The 20,123-nt window shown below is 37.3% G+C and overlaps 1 protein-coding gene across 2 annotated transcripts in view; it reads left to right on the top strand.

The window, feature by feature from the left end:
• Positions 1-20,123, top strand: part of LOC142353248 (serine/threonine-protein phosphatase 2A 56 kDa regulatory subunit gamma isoform-like) — a 36,470-nt gene that overhangs the window by 12,214 nt on the left and 4,133 nt on the right. Inside the window, exons 9-12 of one of the 2 annotated variants that reach the window (XM_075405481.1) lie at positions 1,455-1,582; positions 2,139-2,313; positions 2,849-3,175; positions 11,028-11,260. In XM_075405481.1, coding sequence (XP_075261596.1) covers positions 1,455-1,582; positions 2,139-2,313; positions 2,849-3,175; positions 11,028-11,165 — 768 coding nt within the window. In that variant the 3' untranslated portion in view covers positions 11,166-11,260. Of the gene's footprint in view, positions 1-1,454; positions 1,583-2,138; positions 2,314-2,848; positions 3,176-11,027; positions 11,261-20,123 lie in introns of those variants that run through there. The other variant, XM_075405482.1, reaches the window with a different exon arrangement.

Genomic DNA, 20,123 nt, shown 5'->3' with positions numbered 1-20,123 from the left:
AGTCGACCAAGAACGCTACATAGAAACAATGCTTGAGCGGTTTCAAATGGATCAATGCAAACCCTCAAGAACTCCAGCTGATTTGAATTTGAAACTTCAGACAGCACAGAACGGAGACGAAGAAGTGGACCAGAGGATCTACAGAAGCTTGGTTGGATCACTTCTGTATCTGGCCAAACAGACGAGGCCAGACATCATGTTCACAGTCAACATTCTGTCCAGACACATGAATGCACCTACCAATCAACACTGGATGTGCGGAAAACGACTTCTGCGATATCTTCAAGGTTCAAAAGGTTTAAAACTTACTTACACAAAAGAGGCTAGTTATGATTTAGTGGCGGAAAGTGATGCAGACTGGTCTGGAGACGTGAACGACAGAAAATCAACAACGGGCTATTACTTCAAGCTCAACGGACGTGGCGCAGCACTCAGCTGGGGTGTCAAGAAGCAGGCCACAGTTGCTCTTTCTTCATCAGAAGCAGAATATCAGGGCATGGCAGCAGCAGTTCAGGAAGCACTCTACCTGAAATAACTTCTAGAGGATTTTGGCATCCAACAGAAACGTCCAATAGCAATTGGAGAAGACAACCAAAGTTGTATCAGACTTTGCCAAAACCCAGTCATGCACAAAAGGAGCAAGCACATCGAAACAAAGTTTCACTTCATCCGGGACAAGACGGAGGATGGGACTATTTCAATTCATTACGTCCCTACAGACAAAATGGCAGCGGACATCTTCACAAAGTCCTTACCCGTTTCGAAAGTGGAAACATTCAGAGCAGTTTTGAATCAGCTCAAGTCTGAGTGGGGGTGTTAGAATATCGATCAAACTATAGTCTTAAACTTAGTGAGAATTAGAAAGAAAGTTTGACTTACCAGATAAGAAAGACAAGCAATATGACTTCGATCAAAGAAATTATATAAATGAATCGTCAAGAAATGGTGCTGAGAATCAATATTCGGTTCAAATTGGTGAATCTAGATAACTAATATTAGAGTTAGATTAAGTGATGTAAAATCTTCCCAGCATGTATTAAATGATGATGATATCTCCGGAAGTGTGAATGAATTCTTAGAAAAGTGCAAATGCATTCCATTTATGGTTCCCTTTGCGACTGATTTGCAGAAGCAAACCATATTGGGTAACCCTTGCGACCCCCACTATAAATCACGGTGCTAGGATTAGTTTTGTATCTTGACTTTTTCACACTGATAATGGGTATATATACAGCTGATTTTTGAGTCCTTTTTCATCCCCAAATTCAAATCACCATCTTGATCTAATAATCAGATCTCTCCTGTAAATCTCTAAATTCTACTGTAAAATATCATTTTGTTATTCTCTCATTTTTGAGAAATTAATTCTTTTACTTAGTTAAAAACGCTTTTTATTCCGCTTGCGAAAAACCATAACCCAACATAAATGAAATAAAAAATGTTGCTCGTTGCAGGTTGCTGAGAGGGCGCTTTACTTCTTCAACAACGAGTACATCATGCACTTAATTCAGGACAACGTAACAACAGTCATGCCAATTGTATTCCCTGCCCTCTATCGGCACTCCAAAACCCACTGGAACAAGTTAGTACAGAATTTTGTAAAGCACCTTGGGGTGGAATGGGGGGTTAAAAGTTCTATGCCCACTAATTGATGTGCAAAATGTTTTTTTTAAAACTAAGAATTTAAATTTGGCACCGTAAATTCACATTAGTAGAGGATAAAGCTTGGAATTACACGGCCATTTTTTAGCCGTCTAACGACACCGTTAATGCACGTGAAAGTTGTGACATTGAGTACTAGACCTCTGCAGTGCCCGATGCTATAATGGCAGATTTTTCTATAAACGGTGCCAGACTTTGGCACTTAGTGTCCATGGCTCAGGCAAGGTTAGGTGAATCTCCTAAAGTTACTTCAAACTGATCGCGCACATCTTGAACCGCTTCTCAATTGAGCCCAAATATTCTCACTGGCTTCTTAAATTAAGAAAAACGAAAATAGAAGAGAGAAATCCTAAACTATAGAAATGTAAGAAATTTCTAGAGAAAAAGAAAAACCATAAAATGTTGACAAACGTGAAGCTCTAGAAAGAAAATATCATAATGGAGAAATTCTGAAAAAGAGTCAAATCTTTGCACAGGACAATCCACGGCCTCATCTACAATGGACTCAAGTTGTTTATGGAGATGAATCAGAAACTTTTCGATGATTGTGTTCAACAATACAAGGCAGAGAGACAGAAGGAAAGGGAACAACTGAGGAAAAGAGACCTCGCTTGGACTGAGATCGCAAGGGCTGCCAGACTCAACCCAAAGGTAACCTAGAAGTCTTATCTCTTTGGGAAAAGTTGGTTGCTTTCAATGACTAACAGCCTGGTTAACCATGACACAATTTTCCTTGATATTATACAAGTTCTTTATTGAGAGGTGTGATCTCCCGTTAAAAGATCACACAAAAATTTGAAGAAAAGAAAGAACGTTTCAGGCTTCAAATGTACTACATTGGTATCAAGTTTAAAACCCTTAGTTGGTTGATATGAATTTGAGTGAAAAAAAAATAATACCGAGCAGTTGGATTTTAGTTACGTTTTCTGTTTGTGTGTACGTCTTTTTGTGCGTGTGCACCTCATAATATATCCGAGGTTAGCAGAATCCATATTTGTATTCAAATCAAATCTGGATTTAATTGCTATTCTCCAAATTGAATATAGCCAAGTGTGATATTTCATGTGGGCTTCCGAATTGATTAAACTTTTGCTCTGAGGCGTTTTTGAACAATCGCTTTTGCTTTAACTCTCTGGTCTTAAATATCGAAGTTTTTAATTAACTTCCAACATTTTTGAAAATTTAGGCGTCGGAATTTTCTGTTTCCTCCGAAGGAACGATAGAAGACGACAGTTTTCTATACGACGACCACCTCACCAGTACTGGTGATCAACTTAGCAGTCTATCCTCAACCTTCTCAATCTCCCTCCCCCGTCAGAACAACAGTCAGTTGAACGGAAGCAATGAAAGCAGTGGAAGTAGTTTTGGGTTGTCGTCAGTTGCTCGGGATGAGGGAAGAATGACGACGCCAGTGCCCCCGGTTGAGTCACCTGGTCTGCTTAGACGGGATAATAATGATGAGGATGAAGAGCTGCTTCCGACCAAAGCCGAGATCATGCAAGAAAGTTCACAGGTTAGGAATTGATCAGCCATCGTTTGTTTGAATTAGTTCTGGGGTCTGATTTCGACTTTGAATATCAAGTTGCGAAAAATTGCAGAAACCTCCGAGGTTGCAAACAAGATGGCTCGTGCGTAGCACAGTATGTTCCCACATAACTTTCAACTGTGCAGAAACTACAAATAATTTTTCACGGAGTATCCGAAAGCAACTTATATGCATTGGAGGAAAAATTACTTGTACTGTTTGAATGAAAAAGTATGCCGTCTTTTTTGGCAGACAAAAACGAAAACATTCTTCAGCACATTCTAGGAAGATGAGTTTAGTACAATTTGAAAGACACTGAAAAACACTACAAACGCACACACCACACCCTTTACACAAACAAATTCAAACCCCAACACCAAAAAAAATTCTTTTAGACAACTGATCCTCACTCAAGGTTTGCCACCTTTCAATTTGGTCTTTGTTTTTTTAAATAAATAGTGGTGTGGACTTTTTGAGGCAATTGTGTTGTTTAATAATAGCCGCCCTCATCTTTTCAGCCGGCTATTATAGCGCTCCTATTCCTATTTTTTTACAATTCAAAGAATTTGAATTGTATTGGGGCGCTGTCTTTTTTTTTACGACTCGAAGAGGAGTATGGTTTTCTTAAGGTTTTTTTTTTTACCGGAAGTACTATTCGTTCAGAAGATGTTTTGACCTAAAAGCGAAAGCGAGTAAAATTGCAGTGTGAACTAATTTTTTCTGAGCGAGAGAAGATTTTTGATCATGCGCTGGGTTTAGTGAATGACTTTTTGACATTGAAAAGTAGTTTTTGACTGAATGGCACATATAGATAACCGTTTTTAGCCGTTTTTTTGTCTAATTGGCCTAGTTTTTTTTGCTTGTAATTTGGTTTTTTGTATAAATAATTTTTAATCGAGGCTATCTTGAAATTTAAACCCCGGAAATTGATAGCACAGTATTTTGCATAGCCTGAAATTGCGTTTCAAATGCGAAATTGGCACATATTTCTTGATTTTTTAGTTAATTTTTGGCTTTTTTTATATTATTTTCTTCATTTTTGGATCTTTTAGCTGTTTTTTGTCAAAAATCAGTTGATATGGCAACTTCCCTTTGATAATTCATATACTCAATGCCTCTTTCTACCTCGATGTAATTTGTTTCATAAAATTGTACATTTGCTAATCCGTTTTTCGTAGTTTTTTGCCAATTCTTTTCAGTTTTTTGTTTGTATTTTGCTTTTAATTACTAGAAATAGTATTTTGGGGAACATGAGGGACTTTAATTTCGTTTCAATAAAAATGCAATCTTTTTTTGGTGTTAAGTTTTTGAAAAACAGATATATTTTTTTCATAAATGCAGTCTTAAATATTTTTTGACCACTTTTTTGCAAAATGTTTCAATGTTTTGCATGTCTGATTTCTGCTTTTTCTTGTTTTATTCTCTTGAGCAAGTTGGATTTTTGTCTCGAATGACTCGTTGTCTTTTCTATGTCTCGAATGCTGATCAATGAAATGTACTCGTTCTTCTTGTTTTTTTTAAATTTGATTTGAACTTTCAAAAATCAAGAATTAGTTTTTTTGTTACGGTGTTCCTAACATTGTGTCCATATTCTTCACATTCTCGTTTGTATCGTTCTAGTTTTGTCTTGGCACCTACTTTTATATTCGTTATATTGATTTTTTCAGTTGTTAAAAAGTTGAATGAATTCAGCTTTTTCTTAGATCTTGGTTTCTTCGGTTTGCAATTGATTTAATTCAAAATAAAGCAGTACTGGGAGTTTGCTAGAAAGTCTTTTCCAACATTTCTACTTTGCAGTTCATTGCAGTTTTCTTCCGGGCTTGGTATTGTTTTTAGACGATTTTTTGCCTCTGAATATTATTCTGTTGCTTTTGTTTTTCTATGAATAATTTAATTTTTGAATTAGTATGAAATCATGTTGTCTAGCATATATACAACAAGGAAGAATCATGTATTATTTCTGTCTTAATTGCCGTGATTAGAAATCTATTTGTAGTGGTTCTCTGATTTTGTTTGAGCACTCTTTTTTGAATATTTTTGACTTTCCTGTCTTTTTTGAAAAGTTTTTATCTGCCGTTTGCTTTCGCGATCTTTTTGAGATTAGAATCAATATTTATCTGAGGGCAATTGATGGCCCAGTCAGCTTTTTCAGGCTATCAGTTTTTTGACTATCCTAAAAATTTCAGACTTTTTAACGTTACCAAGCGTTTTCAATAATAAAATTTTGCTGCATTTTCTTTCTCTTGGTGACAGTGGTTTAAATTTAACCGATTTTTAGATCAGACCCGGGGAGGTAATGAGTTAATGGTTTAATACAAAAGGTAATGGCTTCAGATTTTTCTGAAGTTTTGGTGATTCGAGTCGCTTCCGGAATTCTTCCGGCTATGTTTTTAAGATCTGTTCACACATTTTCATGATTTTTGAAGTCAAATTGGAGTAGTGATTTTGATCACGCCAAAACAGGAAGTGGAGCGAAAAAGCGAGTGGTCTTGTGGCGTGAAATTTTTTCGCTCTAAATTTAAAGTAGAGTGCGAAAATGGTATTTGAACAAAAATTCGGTTTCTCGATAGTGGTTTTTTGTTCACATGCGGCAATTTCACTCTGATTTTTACTGTTTTTTCGATTTTTTTGGATCGGATTTTTTTCTAAATGGTTTTCCCAATCCACTCACAGCTCATTCTAAGCCTAGTTTTTTGTTTGAATTAAATTTTCATTTCTCGCTAGTGGTGTTTTTGTTCACATTTTTAACATTGATTTTTTGTTTTTTTTTTCTTTTTTTTATCTGATTTTTTTTTAAAATGGTTTTTTCAATTCACTCATAGTCCATTTTAGGTATAGTTTTTCTGTTTAGTCAATGAAAATTCTTTGAATTGTACGTCAGGACTTGTCCTGCTATGTGTTTTACTTCGTCGAACTTTTTTTTCGCTTTTCCCATTTTGCCGCTTTTTCGACATTTTGCGTGAAATCTTTTTGACTTCTCTAGGCTAGTTTCACTCTTCTGTCATTCTGCTCAAATTCCTTTTAAACGGCAGCTGTTCAGCAAAGCAATTCAAAATGAAGAGAGTCAGTATTAAAAAAATCAAAGTCAGAAATAGAAACGGGATAAACCCATAAAGCCCATTTTTAGATGCCCGGTACTTGAACTTTGTGCTCATAAGTTTTAGTTACTATCTATAATGCTTTTTAATAGCCGCCCTCATCTTCTCAGCCGGCTATTATAGCGCTCCTATTTTTTTACTTCGTCGAATAAAAAAAATGTTTCGCTTTACCTCATTTTGCCGCTTTTTCAACATTTTGCGTGATATCTTATTGACTTTAGGCTAGTTTCTCTCTTCTCTCATTCTGCTAAAAGTGATTTTGAACATCAGTTGCTCAGCAAAGCAATTCAAATTGAACAGAGTCAATATAAAAAATTGAATTCAAGTAGAAACGGGATAAACCCATAAAGCCCAATTTTAGATGCCCGCTATTTGAACGTCGTTCATATAAGTCTTAGTTACCATCTCTAATGCTTATTGGTATTGATAGTAGCCCCTGTAGCCTCTCTCTTAGAAACAGAAGTACGTTATGTTCAACTACGAAATGCCATCAACATAAATCGGACTTAAAAAAAATGTTTTTGTACAAAAATCTTTTTTTTTTCAATATCTTCTATTCTTTCAATCCCAATCATGCTTATTGGAATCAACGGCGGCTAATTTCCGGCAATCTGCCGGGTATGTTTGGTATTGATAATAGACCCTGTAGCATCTCACTGAGAGACAGGAGTATGTTCAATTACAAAATGACATCAAAATAAATCGCACTTAAAAATGTTTTTATACAAAAATCAATTTTTGTTGATATTTTCTTTTGCTTTCAATCCCAATAGAGTTATGGGAATCAACGGCGGCTATTTTCCGGCAATCTGCTGGTTATCTTTTTATTGTTGGCACAACTTTGAGGCAAAAGTTTTTGAAACTTTTCAAAAACTTTGTAATTTAATATTTCATGAGCATAATGGGACAATTGATTTTTAGAAAATTTAGAGCAGATGTGTTACCAGTAAGATTTTAACAGTCGTTTTGAGAATTTTTAATGCCGTAGTTTAACAAAAATTACGTAATTATTAAATTTTCGCAACTGATCTGTACGCAAGAGTTTGCCACCGTTCATTGTTTGTTTAATAGCCGCACAGCGATAGCTGGGGCTATTATTGGCCTTCTCTTGGTTTTTTTTTATTTCGTCGTCATGATTTTTGTTACGATCATATGATGTCACAGCCACTTTTTGTTCATTCGTTCATGCAATTTCAACTGAACTGCATGTGTGACGTCATTTTTCGCTCTTAGTGGAGCGAGTTTTTTTGTTCATGCGCGTGATTAAATTTTTGGTCACACTTGACTTACCTCACTCTCAAAAATGACTTCATGACTCTGAAATTGACTTTCATTTACTTTAATACAAAAAGATAAGGTCAAATGGGTGTGTGTCACTCTAAATGAAGGTTATTTCAGATCAGCTAATAGAGGCAGCAGTAACTTATACAGATTTTTAATCAAAATATAACAGATCAGCCTTCAATGTAAAGACGAATTTTTTTGGTCTGTCTTTTTTACTGTTTTTTTAGACTGCCGATCTACGAATCTATTGCGGCTATTTTCTGGCAATCTGCCAGCTATGTTTTTGTTTCTTCATCTAGCGGAGAAACTCTTCGTTTTTTATAGAGATTTTCGAAACCAATAAATTATTAAGTTCTTTAATTTACTGAATTTCCCACAGTCTGGAGAAGATCAATTCGATGAGAAATTTTGAAATACAGAGAAACAAAAATAAAGTTTCAAGATAAAATTATGAACATTTGTATTAGGTTTTTTCAACCTGGCGATCCATAAGCTTTTTAACTCTCAAATTCTTCTGTAGGTCATTACACTAGAGGAGGTTAGTTCAAACGATCTGCTCTAGCAGCATAAAGAATTCAAATAAAAAGATCGAAAAAAGAAATCCCATCGTCACATATCAATAATGAATTTTGTTGATTTGATATTCATTACAAGAGAGCGATTTTTTGTCTCCTCGGTTTTGAAAAGATGGAATTGGTAAGTTCTGGTAATATCAGAAGAATTGTTTGTTTGGACTCTAGAATTTATAAAAGAATTTATTGTTCTGCTTTTAGTTTACATTTTCAAAGTTATTTTCTGGCTAATTTGAGAGATTTAATTTGCCTGAATTCTTCTATTTTCAAAAAAAATTGTTCCATACTTTGGTTCATACGAAGAGACACTAGTTGTTACAGTAGTTTTGATCAGCAGAAAACGGAGAGACTGAAGTGAATTTTTCAACAAAATTTTGAGGAAAAGAAATAATCAACTTTCTTGAACTTTTTCGTCAAATGGTTAAAATCGTTAGATTTTAGGCTCGAAGTTGATTAGAATTACTCGTAACACTCGAAACTCCCTTTGAAATAACTAAGTTTAATAAAAAATATCTTCGTGTGTTTTCTTAAAAATCAACGCGATCTGTCACCCTACCCCCGAGGTATTTTTATTTCGATTTTTCCTTCGAAATTTGAAAGTGTCCTCCCTTTTTGAAGTGTGTAGCATTTTTGTTAGTCTTGTCTTTTTGTGTGATTTTTTGTCTCACCCATATGACTTTGTCCTCAAAAACGGGATAAACAGGTAGCGCTCGATGGGCATTAGGAGGCCTAGTACCTCTCTTAGAGCCTTACTAGTCTCTAAGTATGTGTTCACCGAAACTGTTTAGCGGAGACATTTTCAAGGTGTGAAGAGTGGTTCTCAATCTGAAAGTATAACCCCTCCTCAGTGACGTCCGACTCAGTCATATCCATCCGATCTCCAAGCGCCTCTCTGTTTATGCTAGTAAACCTCTCGGTCCTTAAAAAACATGAATGGTCATTAAGATTCACAAGTAGTGCTAGTGGAAAATTTTCTTCTAAATTTAGTAGAATCTGGTTGAATAACTTGCAGAGGAGAATGGGTGTATTCAATCGGTAGAATTTCAGGTCCTCTATATTTAATATTTTAAGTGACGGATTTAGCAAAGATGGTAACAGAAGATTGTTGGGTTGTCCAATATGCATACGGGACTTATCTTTTACATCAAATAATGATGAACTGTCGTAAAAAATAATGCTTGAATTTTGCCATCTAAAAATTTGTGGATTTCGTTACAATGTCCAAATTAATAGTGAACGAAAGAAAAACGGAGTATATATTTTTCAGCACCAAGAAGAGGTTTTCAGATACCGTTTTTCAACTAGTGTGATATATCTTGGCGTATTTAATGATTGCAAACTAAAAGTAGAAGATGTGAAGTCTCATGCAATACTCAGCTTCAATTTCGTTAGGGTTGCAAAACAACGTTGTCAAGAGTTCTGGAAAAACAATTAGTACTAAAATTGTTTTGAATAGAAGAACGTATGATCAGTCACATATCTTAAAATTCGCAATAGAATTTAACCAGTTTTTTTTGTCATTTATTCAGCAACGATCTGGCAGCGGATAAAATAAAATCTTTTTAATATGAGAGTAACATACCAACACTTGTCAAAAAACAGACGTTTGATATCAAAGTAAGAACAAGTTTTGCTGATTCTTCTGTTGCACAAGCCATTCCTATTTATAATAGTCTGCCTTCTAATGTTAGACTTTCAAAAAACATCAAGAGCTCCATTGAATGATGGGTTAAAAGTATATTTTTGGAAAGTTTTTGAGGGACCCAAAAGTGATTGATATACAAGATATCTTGAAAACAGTCGTTTTTAGATTTTAATTACATGTCAATCTTCATGCCGTAGATAGAAAAAATGTACAAAATTTTCACCTTGATCTTACTAATGTAAGGTCAAAATTTTTAATTGCTCTTGAACGAAGTTCATAGCAATTATTGTAAACGTGTGACCTTTCGAGTGACTTTTACGCCCTTGACTTTTTGCGTTTCGCTTAATCTAAAATTCTCTCAATCACAATTTCAAGCAGCTGAACTCAATTGGCGGCAATTTCATTCTGAAAGTCAAACGAAAAGTGCGCTGGAACTGGTGTCATTTTTTACTTTAAATCTTAAGTGGTATATGTTAACCTCTAATGTGGTTATTTGAAGCCCACTATTGAACTTCATAGTCCCATTTAGGCTCCCCCTCCCTCCCTCCTCCCCCCACCGACTGAAGCAGGCTGATATTGATTAGAGCTCTCACTAGTCGTTCGAGAGCAATTCTTCCGACGTTTAGTCGGTTATGTTAAAAAAAACTAATTAAGTGTGCTTTTAGTTTTTACATGCTGATAAATCTTAACTGTGCATTGCCTCTTTACCATTTGCGCTTTAATTTTTTATAGGAAATGAACACTTGTTTTACAGGTTCCTAGTCTCGGAGTATACTAGAAACTGTGGAGAGACAAATTCATGTTGTGAATGGTGGGTTTTAGAGCTTACACCTCTACCGCACCCTCCAAATAAATTTGGCTACCGCTTCCTGTTCGTATGAGCGTGAAATGCGCTTCCAAAATATGTGACATTATAACTAAAATGCGGTAAATACTTTTAACAGAAGCAGTGGGAAGTAGTTTCTATATTTTCAATGACCCCACAAACTGGAATAGACTGGGGGCGGGGGGTACCGCAGTTTCGTCCAGATGGCTTGCAATGTGGGTCACTTTGCATTGAGATCGTTAAAATGGAAACATATCAAAATTGAGTAAATTAACATTTTGTAAAAAATGATTTACTAATGATTTATTAATTAAAAAATTGGTAGTGGTAGACGCTTTAATGAAATAACTATCCGCTATGGATTTGGGAGCAACCTGTTTTGTGGTTGGAAGCAGATCATGATAAACTTGTTTAGGCAGCGTCTTCATTAGGTGGCTCTCTGACTGGAGGACGAAAAAGCGACCTGCCATTAAACGGGGGCACTGCCAAGGCACTGGACACACACAAGAGATTGGACGCGTTCCTGCAGACCAATCCAGAGCAAAAAAAGTAGAAAAAAGCGAACAGCATCATCAGAATTCATCAATTAACAAAAGTACTATTGCAGATCCTCCTAATTTATTGGTGCTGTGAGAATACAAGTGAAATGTAAGTATCCTCAAAAGTTTTATTATAGGTGTTGATAACTTCATCAACTCATTTCTGTATTTGTTCCTATTTATATTCTACGGCACGCAAATCCAGCAGCTATATTCGAAAGTCTGACTGCTATGTTTTTAAAATCAGGTTTCCTTTTTTATAGCTGCGAAGCTGTAAGCTGAGCGAAGCTATATTGCGGTGCTCTTGGTTTTTACAATTCAAAGAATTTGAATTTTATTGGGGCGCTGTCTTTTTTTTAAGATCGGTTCACACATTTTCATGATTTTTGGAGTCAAATTGGAGTAGTGATTTTGGTCACGCCGAAACAGGAAGTGGAGCGAAAAAGCGAGTGGTTTTGCGGCGTGAAATTTTTTCGCTCTAAATTTAAAGTAGAGTGAGAGAACGGTGTTTGAACAAAAATTCGCTTTCTCGCTAGTGGTTTTCTGTTCACATGCGGCAATTTCACTTTGATTTTTACAGTGTTTTCGATTTTTTGGATCGGATTTTGTTTCGAAATGGTTTTCCGAATCCATTCATAGTCCGTTCTTGGTCTAGTTTTCTGTTTAGTCAATGAAAATTCTTTGAATTGTGTGTCAGGACTTGTCCTGCTATGTTTTTTTTTAAGATCTGTTTACACATTTTCATGATTTTTGAAGTCAAATTGGAGTGGTGATTTTGGTCATGCCGAAACAGGAAATGGAGCGAAAGAGCGAGTGGTTTTGCGGCGTGAAATTGTTTCGCTCTAATTTTAAAGTAGAGTGAGAAAACAGTGTTTGAACAAAAATTCGCTTTCTCGCTAGTGGTTTTTTGTTCACATGCGGCAATTTCACTTTGATTTTCGATTTTTTGCCTCTGTTTTTTTAGAAATGGTTTTCCCAATTCACCCTAGGCCGTTCTAGGTCTAGTTTTTTGTTCAGTCAATGAATATTCTTTGAATTGTACGTCAGGACTTGTCCTGCTATGTTTTTTGTTTCGTCGTCTGACGCTCTTTCGTTTTACAATTGTTCACACATCAAGGCTGAAAAAGTCAAATTTTCTGAATGACTTCTTCCTCTCACTAACGGAAATTGCGCGCGTGACGTCATTTCTCACTCGCTTTAGCAAAAGTTTTTAGGTTATTTGTGTGATTAGATTTTGATCATACGTGACTTACCTCACTCAATAAAATGACTGTAAAACTTTAAATCACTTTAAAACTTAAGTTTATTTTAAATTTGTTTAAGGTCAAAGGAACTCATTTGTGCAGTAAAGGTCATAATAAGAGGCTTCTGCGGAATGAATTTTAACAAGCTTTATTAATTTATCGCTGAATGTTTTTTACCTAGTTTTTTGAGCGGCGTCGATTTTTTTTTCAATTTCGATCTGTATCTGTTTCTATCTCTATTATATGGCACGCAGCTCTATTCTTTCGCAGCTATTCCGGCAATCTGCCGGCTATGTTAATTAATGTATGGTGATCAGGGTGGCAATCGACATTCCTTTAATAATCGCTCTTAAACGAAATTTGTTGCAATTGTATCAATCCTGTGGTCTTTTTAATGCGATTATTCGTATGACCTTTTCGACTTTTCGTCCTCAAAAACGGGAAAAACCGGTAGCGCCCGGAGGGCAATATTTTTTCTTCGAGCCTCTCTGCATTCTAAACTCTGTAAGTATTCGATTCACTGAAACTGTTGAGAAGACCATTTCATGGCGTGAAGGGAGGTTTTTAAAGTTTGAGCACCTCCCCACTTCATTCATCGCCCCCTTGCCCACCACTCCCCTCCCCCACCATGTACCCCCACCGCACTCACCCACGCCTCATCAATTAAGCTGAACCTAGCCTCCCTAAATAGGAGCTAGCTACTGACGAAGCCAACCGCTCGGCAGTTGTTTGAGAGCAATTCGCCCCTACGTTAGTCGTTTTTGTTTGATGCCCATTATTTTATAATGAATACACAAGTCTCTTGCACAGCTGTTCTACTGTCTATAATTCTTTAATAGCTGGACGTCATCTTTGCAGTCGGCTACTCTAGTGGTCATGTTATTTTTAAAAAAATTTTAAATTGCATATAGGCGCTGTTTTTTTTTGAGATCTGTTCACAAGTTTTTATTTTTTAAATTCAAATTGAAGTGATGATTTCGATCACCTCGAAACAGGAAGTGCAGCCAAAGTTTTCACAGTTTTTTAGTAAAGTGAGAATGCGGTGATAAAAAAATCGTTTTCTTGCTATTGGTTTTTGTTCACATGCAGCAATTTGGCTTTGGTTTTTTAACCGACTTAAATCTGTAGTGAATTGACTCCTGAACGAATTGAAGGGGAAAAAGAGTTTTATTGTTCTAACCACTGTTTTTAAAGAGTTTTGTTTTCTTTTGGTTTTTATAGCGTTAAGCTACTGAAATTTAAGCTTTCATGGAGGTTTTTCAAGTTTGCGTAATTTTAGAACTTTTTATTGATTGTTGGCCCAGTCTATTATCGCATTGCCGGTATATAGCAGTTTTTTTAGGTATAACAAATTTTAAAAATGTGGCTGTTTTCAATTTCTGTGCAATTTTTCTCTTATTTCATCAAAGGAAGAATATGTGTGCTCAATAAAGCATCTAGAATTATGGGTTTGTAATTGATAGCCGCAAAGCGATAGCTGGAGCTACTATTGGCCTCTTGATTTTTTTCGTCAAGATGTTGGTTAGACCATATGTCACAAGAATTTCAAGTCTGCTGTTTAATTGCTCTGAAACGAAGTTTGTATCAATTATAATAGTCCTGTTGGTCTTTTTTTAATGCGAGTTTTCGCATGACCAATTTTTCCTCTGACGCATTTGGCTTTTTCCTCAAAAACGAGATAAACAGGTAGCGCACAGCGGGCATTAAGTGCTCTTAGAGCCTTTCAGCGCACTAGTCTTTATGTATGCGATTTTATCCTTGAATGTGTTTTGGAGACATATATTTATGGTGCGAAGTGCGGTTCTTAGAGATTGACTCCCTTTCCCCCACTGTTGCCACCGCATCAGTCACCCGGTGCAGCTCCCCCGCTGCGCTCATTTACGCCCCTTCATTTACGCTAAAGCTGGCCTCACTAAACCGTGCCTAGCTACTGACGAAGCCAACCGGTCGTTTGAGATCAATTCGCCCGACGTTAGTCGTTATGTTTTCATTGTTGCGTGCAATTTCGACTAATTAACGTTCGTGGCGTCATTTTTGACCCTTAGTGGAACTAAATTTGTTCATTCGCGTGAATATGTTTGTGGAGACTTTCCTCACTTTCAAAAACTCTGAAATTGACTTTCCTTTACCTTATTTGAAAGAGATAGGTTCAATTGACTGCTTGTCACCTTAATTGAAGGTTATTCGAGAGCAGCTAGTAAGTTATAGGGATTCTTAAGAAAAATCTTAAATTTCACCATTTAAATGAAATTTCTTTTGTCTGTTACTCTTACAATCTTTTTAAGAGTGCAGATCTACAAAGCTATTGCCGCTTTTTTTTCTGGCAATCTCTAGCCCCGCTGGCATGAGAGAAAGCATATAGCTGCTATGAATTTTTGTTTTGTGCAATGAGTTTTCTGCTTTCTTACCCTTAATTCAAGTTGTTTAAACTAATTACAATACGAAGTTTTTGGATTGTATTGGTGCGCTGTCTTTTTTCGTTTGACAAACAAATCTGTTCATACTTCGGCTTTTTCACGTCAGTGAAGTCAAATTGGAGTTGATTTTAATCACGCAGTTGTGAAGGGAGCAAAAAAGCGAGGAGGTTTGACGCGTGATATGGTTCCAACTACCTAAAGTGAAGTGAGAATTTTATCCTTGAAAAGTTTTTTTTGGAAGAGAATTTTTCACGTGCGGCAATTCGAGTTTTTTTGTCGAGTGCTATTAAAATGTTACATATGTATTCTAACGGCGCCTAATTGCAATTGACTGAACTCATCGACAGGCAATTAATGCATTTTTACATTGACAAATATCTTTGAGAATTTTGGGGTCTTTCCCATTATAGCCCCCCCCCCCCCCCCCCAGCTTAGTGGTCAGATAACCTATAAGCCCCCCCCCCCCAATCATGGTAAATATACCATAATGGGGGGGGGGGGGCTATAATGGGAACGACCCGAATTTTGTTTCTGCCTTTGTACTATTTTCTGTTGTCTTATCAACTAGCAGTTTTAATGACACTATCATTCGTTGCTAATGAGGCATAAATGTCTTAATTAAGTGTTTGAGTTTACGGCTGGTGGATTTCATTACTCTGACACAATTTAGTCTCAGAAAATTTGAATTTTTTTGTTTTGAGAATATTTGTCGTACTTTTTGTTGTCTGATCATTTAATCTCATTAGTAGCAGATGTTATTTGTTGTTAATATGAATTATTTAATTGATTTAAATGTTTGAGCTCAAGTTTTTTTCTATGACTTTGACTTTCATTCGTCAAGAAATGTCATCGAATTTTTCAGGTTCAAGAGTTATTATTGCTAAGGTTGCCTGATCCCTTAGTCTCTTTAATGACAAGTCTAATCGGTTGCAATTGAATGGACTGTTTCGGTTTTTAGTTATTTTTTCTTTGACTTCTACGCTTTTCGGTTTCAATAAATTTGCTGAGTTTTTAGTATTTGTTGTACTTATTGCTCTTTTAGCACATTAATCTCATTAATTGCAAATTCAAATCGGTCGCAACAGAGTAATAATCTTATTGGTCGCTTGAGCACATAGCAAGCGCACTGATGGTAATAGTGGGATACGCTAGTACAACATTTCCGTCCTTAGTGAGAAAAAACTTGGTACATATAGCATTTGATAAACGATATGTATAACAGGTTAAGCGCTGGAAGATAAAGGTAAGCTAGCACAGGAGATTCTATAATGCTGTAAAGAGGCTAATATATTAAATGCACAGAAAAGTTAGGCTATGTCCGAGCTTCAATGGTTTTGGACTGGAGCTTAAGTTTTTGTGTAGTTTATAAGTTGGTAAGTTTAGTACTCATGTGGTTGGAGGTATCTCTCTTTGCCCTCTGCCGAGAACATTGCATCAACGGTTCCTGTTATCCTGTCGGATTGATCGTCCTGTGGTACTGGTTGCTACTATTGAGCTTTCGTCCTGAGGCGGTGATTGAAGGGAAATTGTGCTGCGTGCTGTTGAGACCGGTTGTCCCTTAGTGGAGAGAAGGATGCGATGCCATTAACGTGCTTCCTTTTTTGGGGGATGTTCCTCGTCCGAGGATTTTTTGAAGTAGTCGAGATCAGTTGTGTCGCCATAACGTGTGTGTTCCGTTTGGTTCGAGAGCATCAACGTGTTGGTAGATTTACTGTGTCAACTTCATGATACCGACGTCATCTAGTTCTCGATAGGACAATTTTGCGTCAAACTCTCTTGATGAAGTGGTTGAATCCTTCATTGTCTTTGTGTTCCCTTTTTCGGCGTGGGTTGCTACTTTTTCTTTAGCGGAATTTTTATCCTGTTGACTTTGGAGAGGTTAGACTTTGGGTTTGGGCAGGCGTTGTGGATCGAGTCTCGCGTTTCCTCTAGATCTCTCCCCTATGATTTAATCCCTCTGCTCTTGAGTGTGCGATTCCATACGTTAGACTATTTTTTCTTGGTGGTTCCTGACGGTCTGCCTAGCTGTGAAATAGATTAATGGGATATTTCTTTTCGGACGTCCCAAATCAAGCCACGTCCGACTTGTTGAGAACGGTGTCTTGCTGTCCGGGAAACTTTATGGTTAAAGTTGTATTTGTTGTCTTGACGAGGGAGGCTCCATCAGGTATGGCTTCGTAGAGGCCTTACAGATGTTTGTTGATTCTGGATGCCACCAATGCCTTCCGTGCCAGTTGTAGTCTCGGACTGTTTCTGGCTAGGGTCTCCTCGAAGCTTGCAGATGGTAGCTTAAACGTCATAGGGATGTTGCCTGCGTTGTTCCGCGTCTCTTCGAGCTTACTTCCTGTGGAGTTCTGCGCTTCGGAATTGCTGCCGAGGTCCTCATCTACCATTTGTCTTCGCTAATGAGTTTCTCCTTGCCTACGATGTTATCTAAATATTACTTCAATGTATTGGACCCACTTAAGTTAGGTTTAGTAGTTGCGTTTGTTAGTGCGGTATTCGCTTTTCTACCATAATACGCTACGAATGGTGAGTTTTAATTTTTTTTCTACATGTGCGTAGCTCGTACGATATGTTGTAGGGCGTTTTTAACGTTAAATGGTCTGTTTTTGTTCCAGTTTGATACATTCCAGCCGTCTTTGACTTCGTATCAGTCGTTCGACTTGGCCGATTGGTCGATGATCGTTAGCAGCTGCGTAGATTAGGTTGATGTTATTTCACGCACATAATTGGTATGGAGAGGGTGCAGTACAGGGTTGACATGTTCTTGATTTGTTAAGCAGGTCGCAACTATTGAATGGCCATCAAAGCCTTTGGCCTTCATCGCCCATGCTCCTGGACGAGTTGAGTGAAGAACATCCATCACCGATTCCTTCATAGCGTTAGGGATGGGCAGCTTGTTGCCTAGGAGGATAGGGCCGTTGTTGACGCTGAGGCGCTGCCATGAGCATGCATCTGTTTGCTAAGATCTTTGCACGTCTTTTCTTTGCACCTCTCTGAAAGTGATTTTTTGTGTAGCTGAATTTATGGCTAAATTACTAGTTTGCTCTGGGTTAGAATTATCCCTATTCAGTGTGAATTGTTTGTTTAACAAGGGTAGGCTTTTGTATAGTAAGTTTAAAAATTGGCAAATGCGGTTTTGCTATCGTGTGCTGTGTCTTGTCTATTTTTGGTGACTTCATCACTCGTTTCTCTTATTTGTGCTGTTTTGAGCTTTTGTCCGCTGCGTAGTTTGTATTTACTTTTAGTTTGTGAGTAGCATGTCTTTTTGACGCGTTTGTCGCTGTTGTCTTTTGTTAGTAAGGATTTTGGTAATGTTTTCTTTTGTCTACCTCTTCGTCGCTTGATTTATAATGGTTCTGAATTGCTGTCGGAATCGTCGGAAGATTCCCATTGATTTTGATTATTGCTGGAGTCGTCGGAGTTGGAGATTTCATATTGTTAGAGACGATTGCATTGGTAGGCTTTTTAGCAGCGTTTTTGTTCGACAATTGTTTCCTGTTCTTTGTATTGGCTTTTGTTTTGAGTGTAATTTATTGCTCTCAAACGAAGTTTGTAGCAATTTTAATAGTCCTGTCGGTCTTTTTTTAATGCGATTTTTCGCTTGACTAATTTTTGGTCTGACGCATTTGGCTTTTTGTCCTCAAAAACGGGATAAACAGGTAGCGCCCAGCGGGCATTAAGTGCTCTTAGAGCCTTTGAGCTCACTAGTCTTCAAGTATGCGATTAACAAAATCTGTTTTGGAGACTTATATTTATGGTTCGAAGTGCGGTTCTTAGAGATTGACTCCCCCCACTGTTGCCACTCCATCAGCTCCATGGTGTACCCCCCCCCCGCCGCGTTTACTTATACGCCCCTTCAGTTTAGCTAAAATTAGCCTCACTAAACCGTGCCTAGCTATTGACAAAGTCAACCGCTCGCCGGTCGTTTGAAGGCAATTCGCCCGACGCTAGTCGGTAATGTTTGTTTTATCTAATGCAGTGTTTCAATTTTGTTGTTTTCTCGGTCTGCCTCTTTTTCTTATTATTTGTTGTTTGACATCGATCTAAGCAATGACAAAATTTTCGTCGTGAGCACTTGGTGGTTGTGGGGGTTCCGAGGGATTTTGGGACATGTAATCCGCAAATCCCAATTTAGTACCTGCGATGTGTTAAATGTTGAACTGGAATGGGATTAGTCTGTCATACGATCAAGTTTGTCTGTCATACCATCAAGTTCATACCATCTGCTTTGAAGAGTATTATTTGTTCGTTCTTTGAGGATTGAGAGGAGCGCTCTTTGATCTGTTTGTAGTGAAATAATGCCCGTATAGTTAATATTTAAAGTCTTCAAAAGCCCATGCAACTCCAGTTAGTTCAAAATCATTTATGCTATACTTCTCTTCTGCTTTATTCATGAATCTGGAGGCGTACGCTATGGTCTCCCAGCCGTTTCATGTTTCTTGTTCTACTACTGCTCCTTTTCCTCCTCTGGAGGCGTCCGTTGTGACTCTTCTTTCACGTTTTGTGTCGCGTTTAATTTTTAGTTAGGTTCCGGATTCTGTTTTTGATATTTCAAATCCTGTCAGATGTCTTTCTGTCCACATATTCCAATATACTTTGTATCTTATGAAACAAAACTCTAATATCTCGACATAGGGTTGCCAGGTTATGTATAAATTTCGTTAGGTGGTGTACGCTCCTAAGCATGATTGCAGTTGCTTGTGTGTCATTGGCGGCTTTAGGTTTAGTATTGCTTGGGTCTTTGAGGAGATTGTTTTGGTACATCTACTTTTTATTTCGTAGCCGAGGCACGTAAAATTGGTTTTCGCGAAGTGGCATTTATAGATCCTTCTTGCAAGGTTTTCTTCGTTTAGTCTGTCTAAGCATTTGTATAGTTTGTCCTTGTGGTTTTCAATACCTCATCCTGTGACTATTATAATGTCTTCTAAGAAACTAAATGTATTTGTTAGATTGAGTAATGTTTTCTCTAAGTCATGGCTTAGGCCGTAAGCACCTGTGTTGAATCTATACGTTCCTGTTGCTTGTCCGCCTATTATGCTGAAGTTGCATTGTTTTGCGGTATCTTCATCTAGTGGTAGTTGGCTATACGCGTAGCGTAGGTCAATCGTCGAGAATCATAAATCCCCTTTGTGGGACGATTGTCTGATGCTTTGCGCGATGCTATCCTTTGGACATTTGATGTTCTTCATTTGGTATTTGTTTTTATGAATTGCCTGATTGATAGTTTTTGAATCCATAACAAGTTTTGTTGTTTTGTACCGTTTGACTGTAGTGGCTATCGGAGCGATAAATTTTTCTAATTTGG

This window comes from Convolutriloba macropyga, chromosome 14 (assembly GCF_964194025.1).
Source record: "Convolutriloba macropyga chromosome 14, txConMacr16.3, whole genome shotgun sequence".
Taxonomy (NCBI): Eukaryota; Metazoa; Xenacoelomorpha; order Acoela; family Convolutidae; genus Convolutriloba; species Convolutriloba macropyga.
This window is presented reverse-complemented; position numbering and strand designations above follow the sequence as displayed.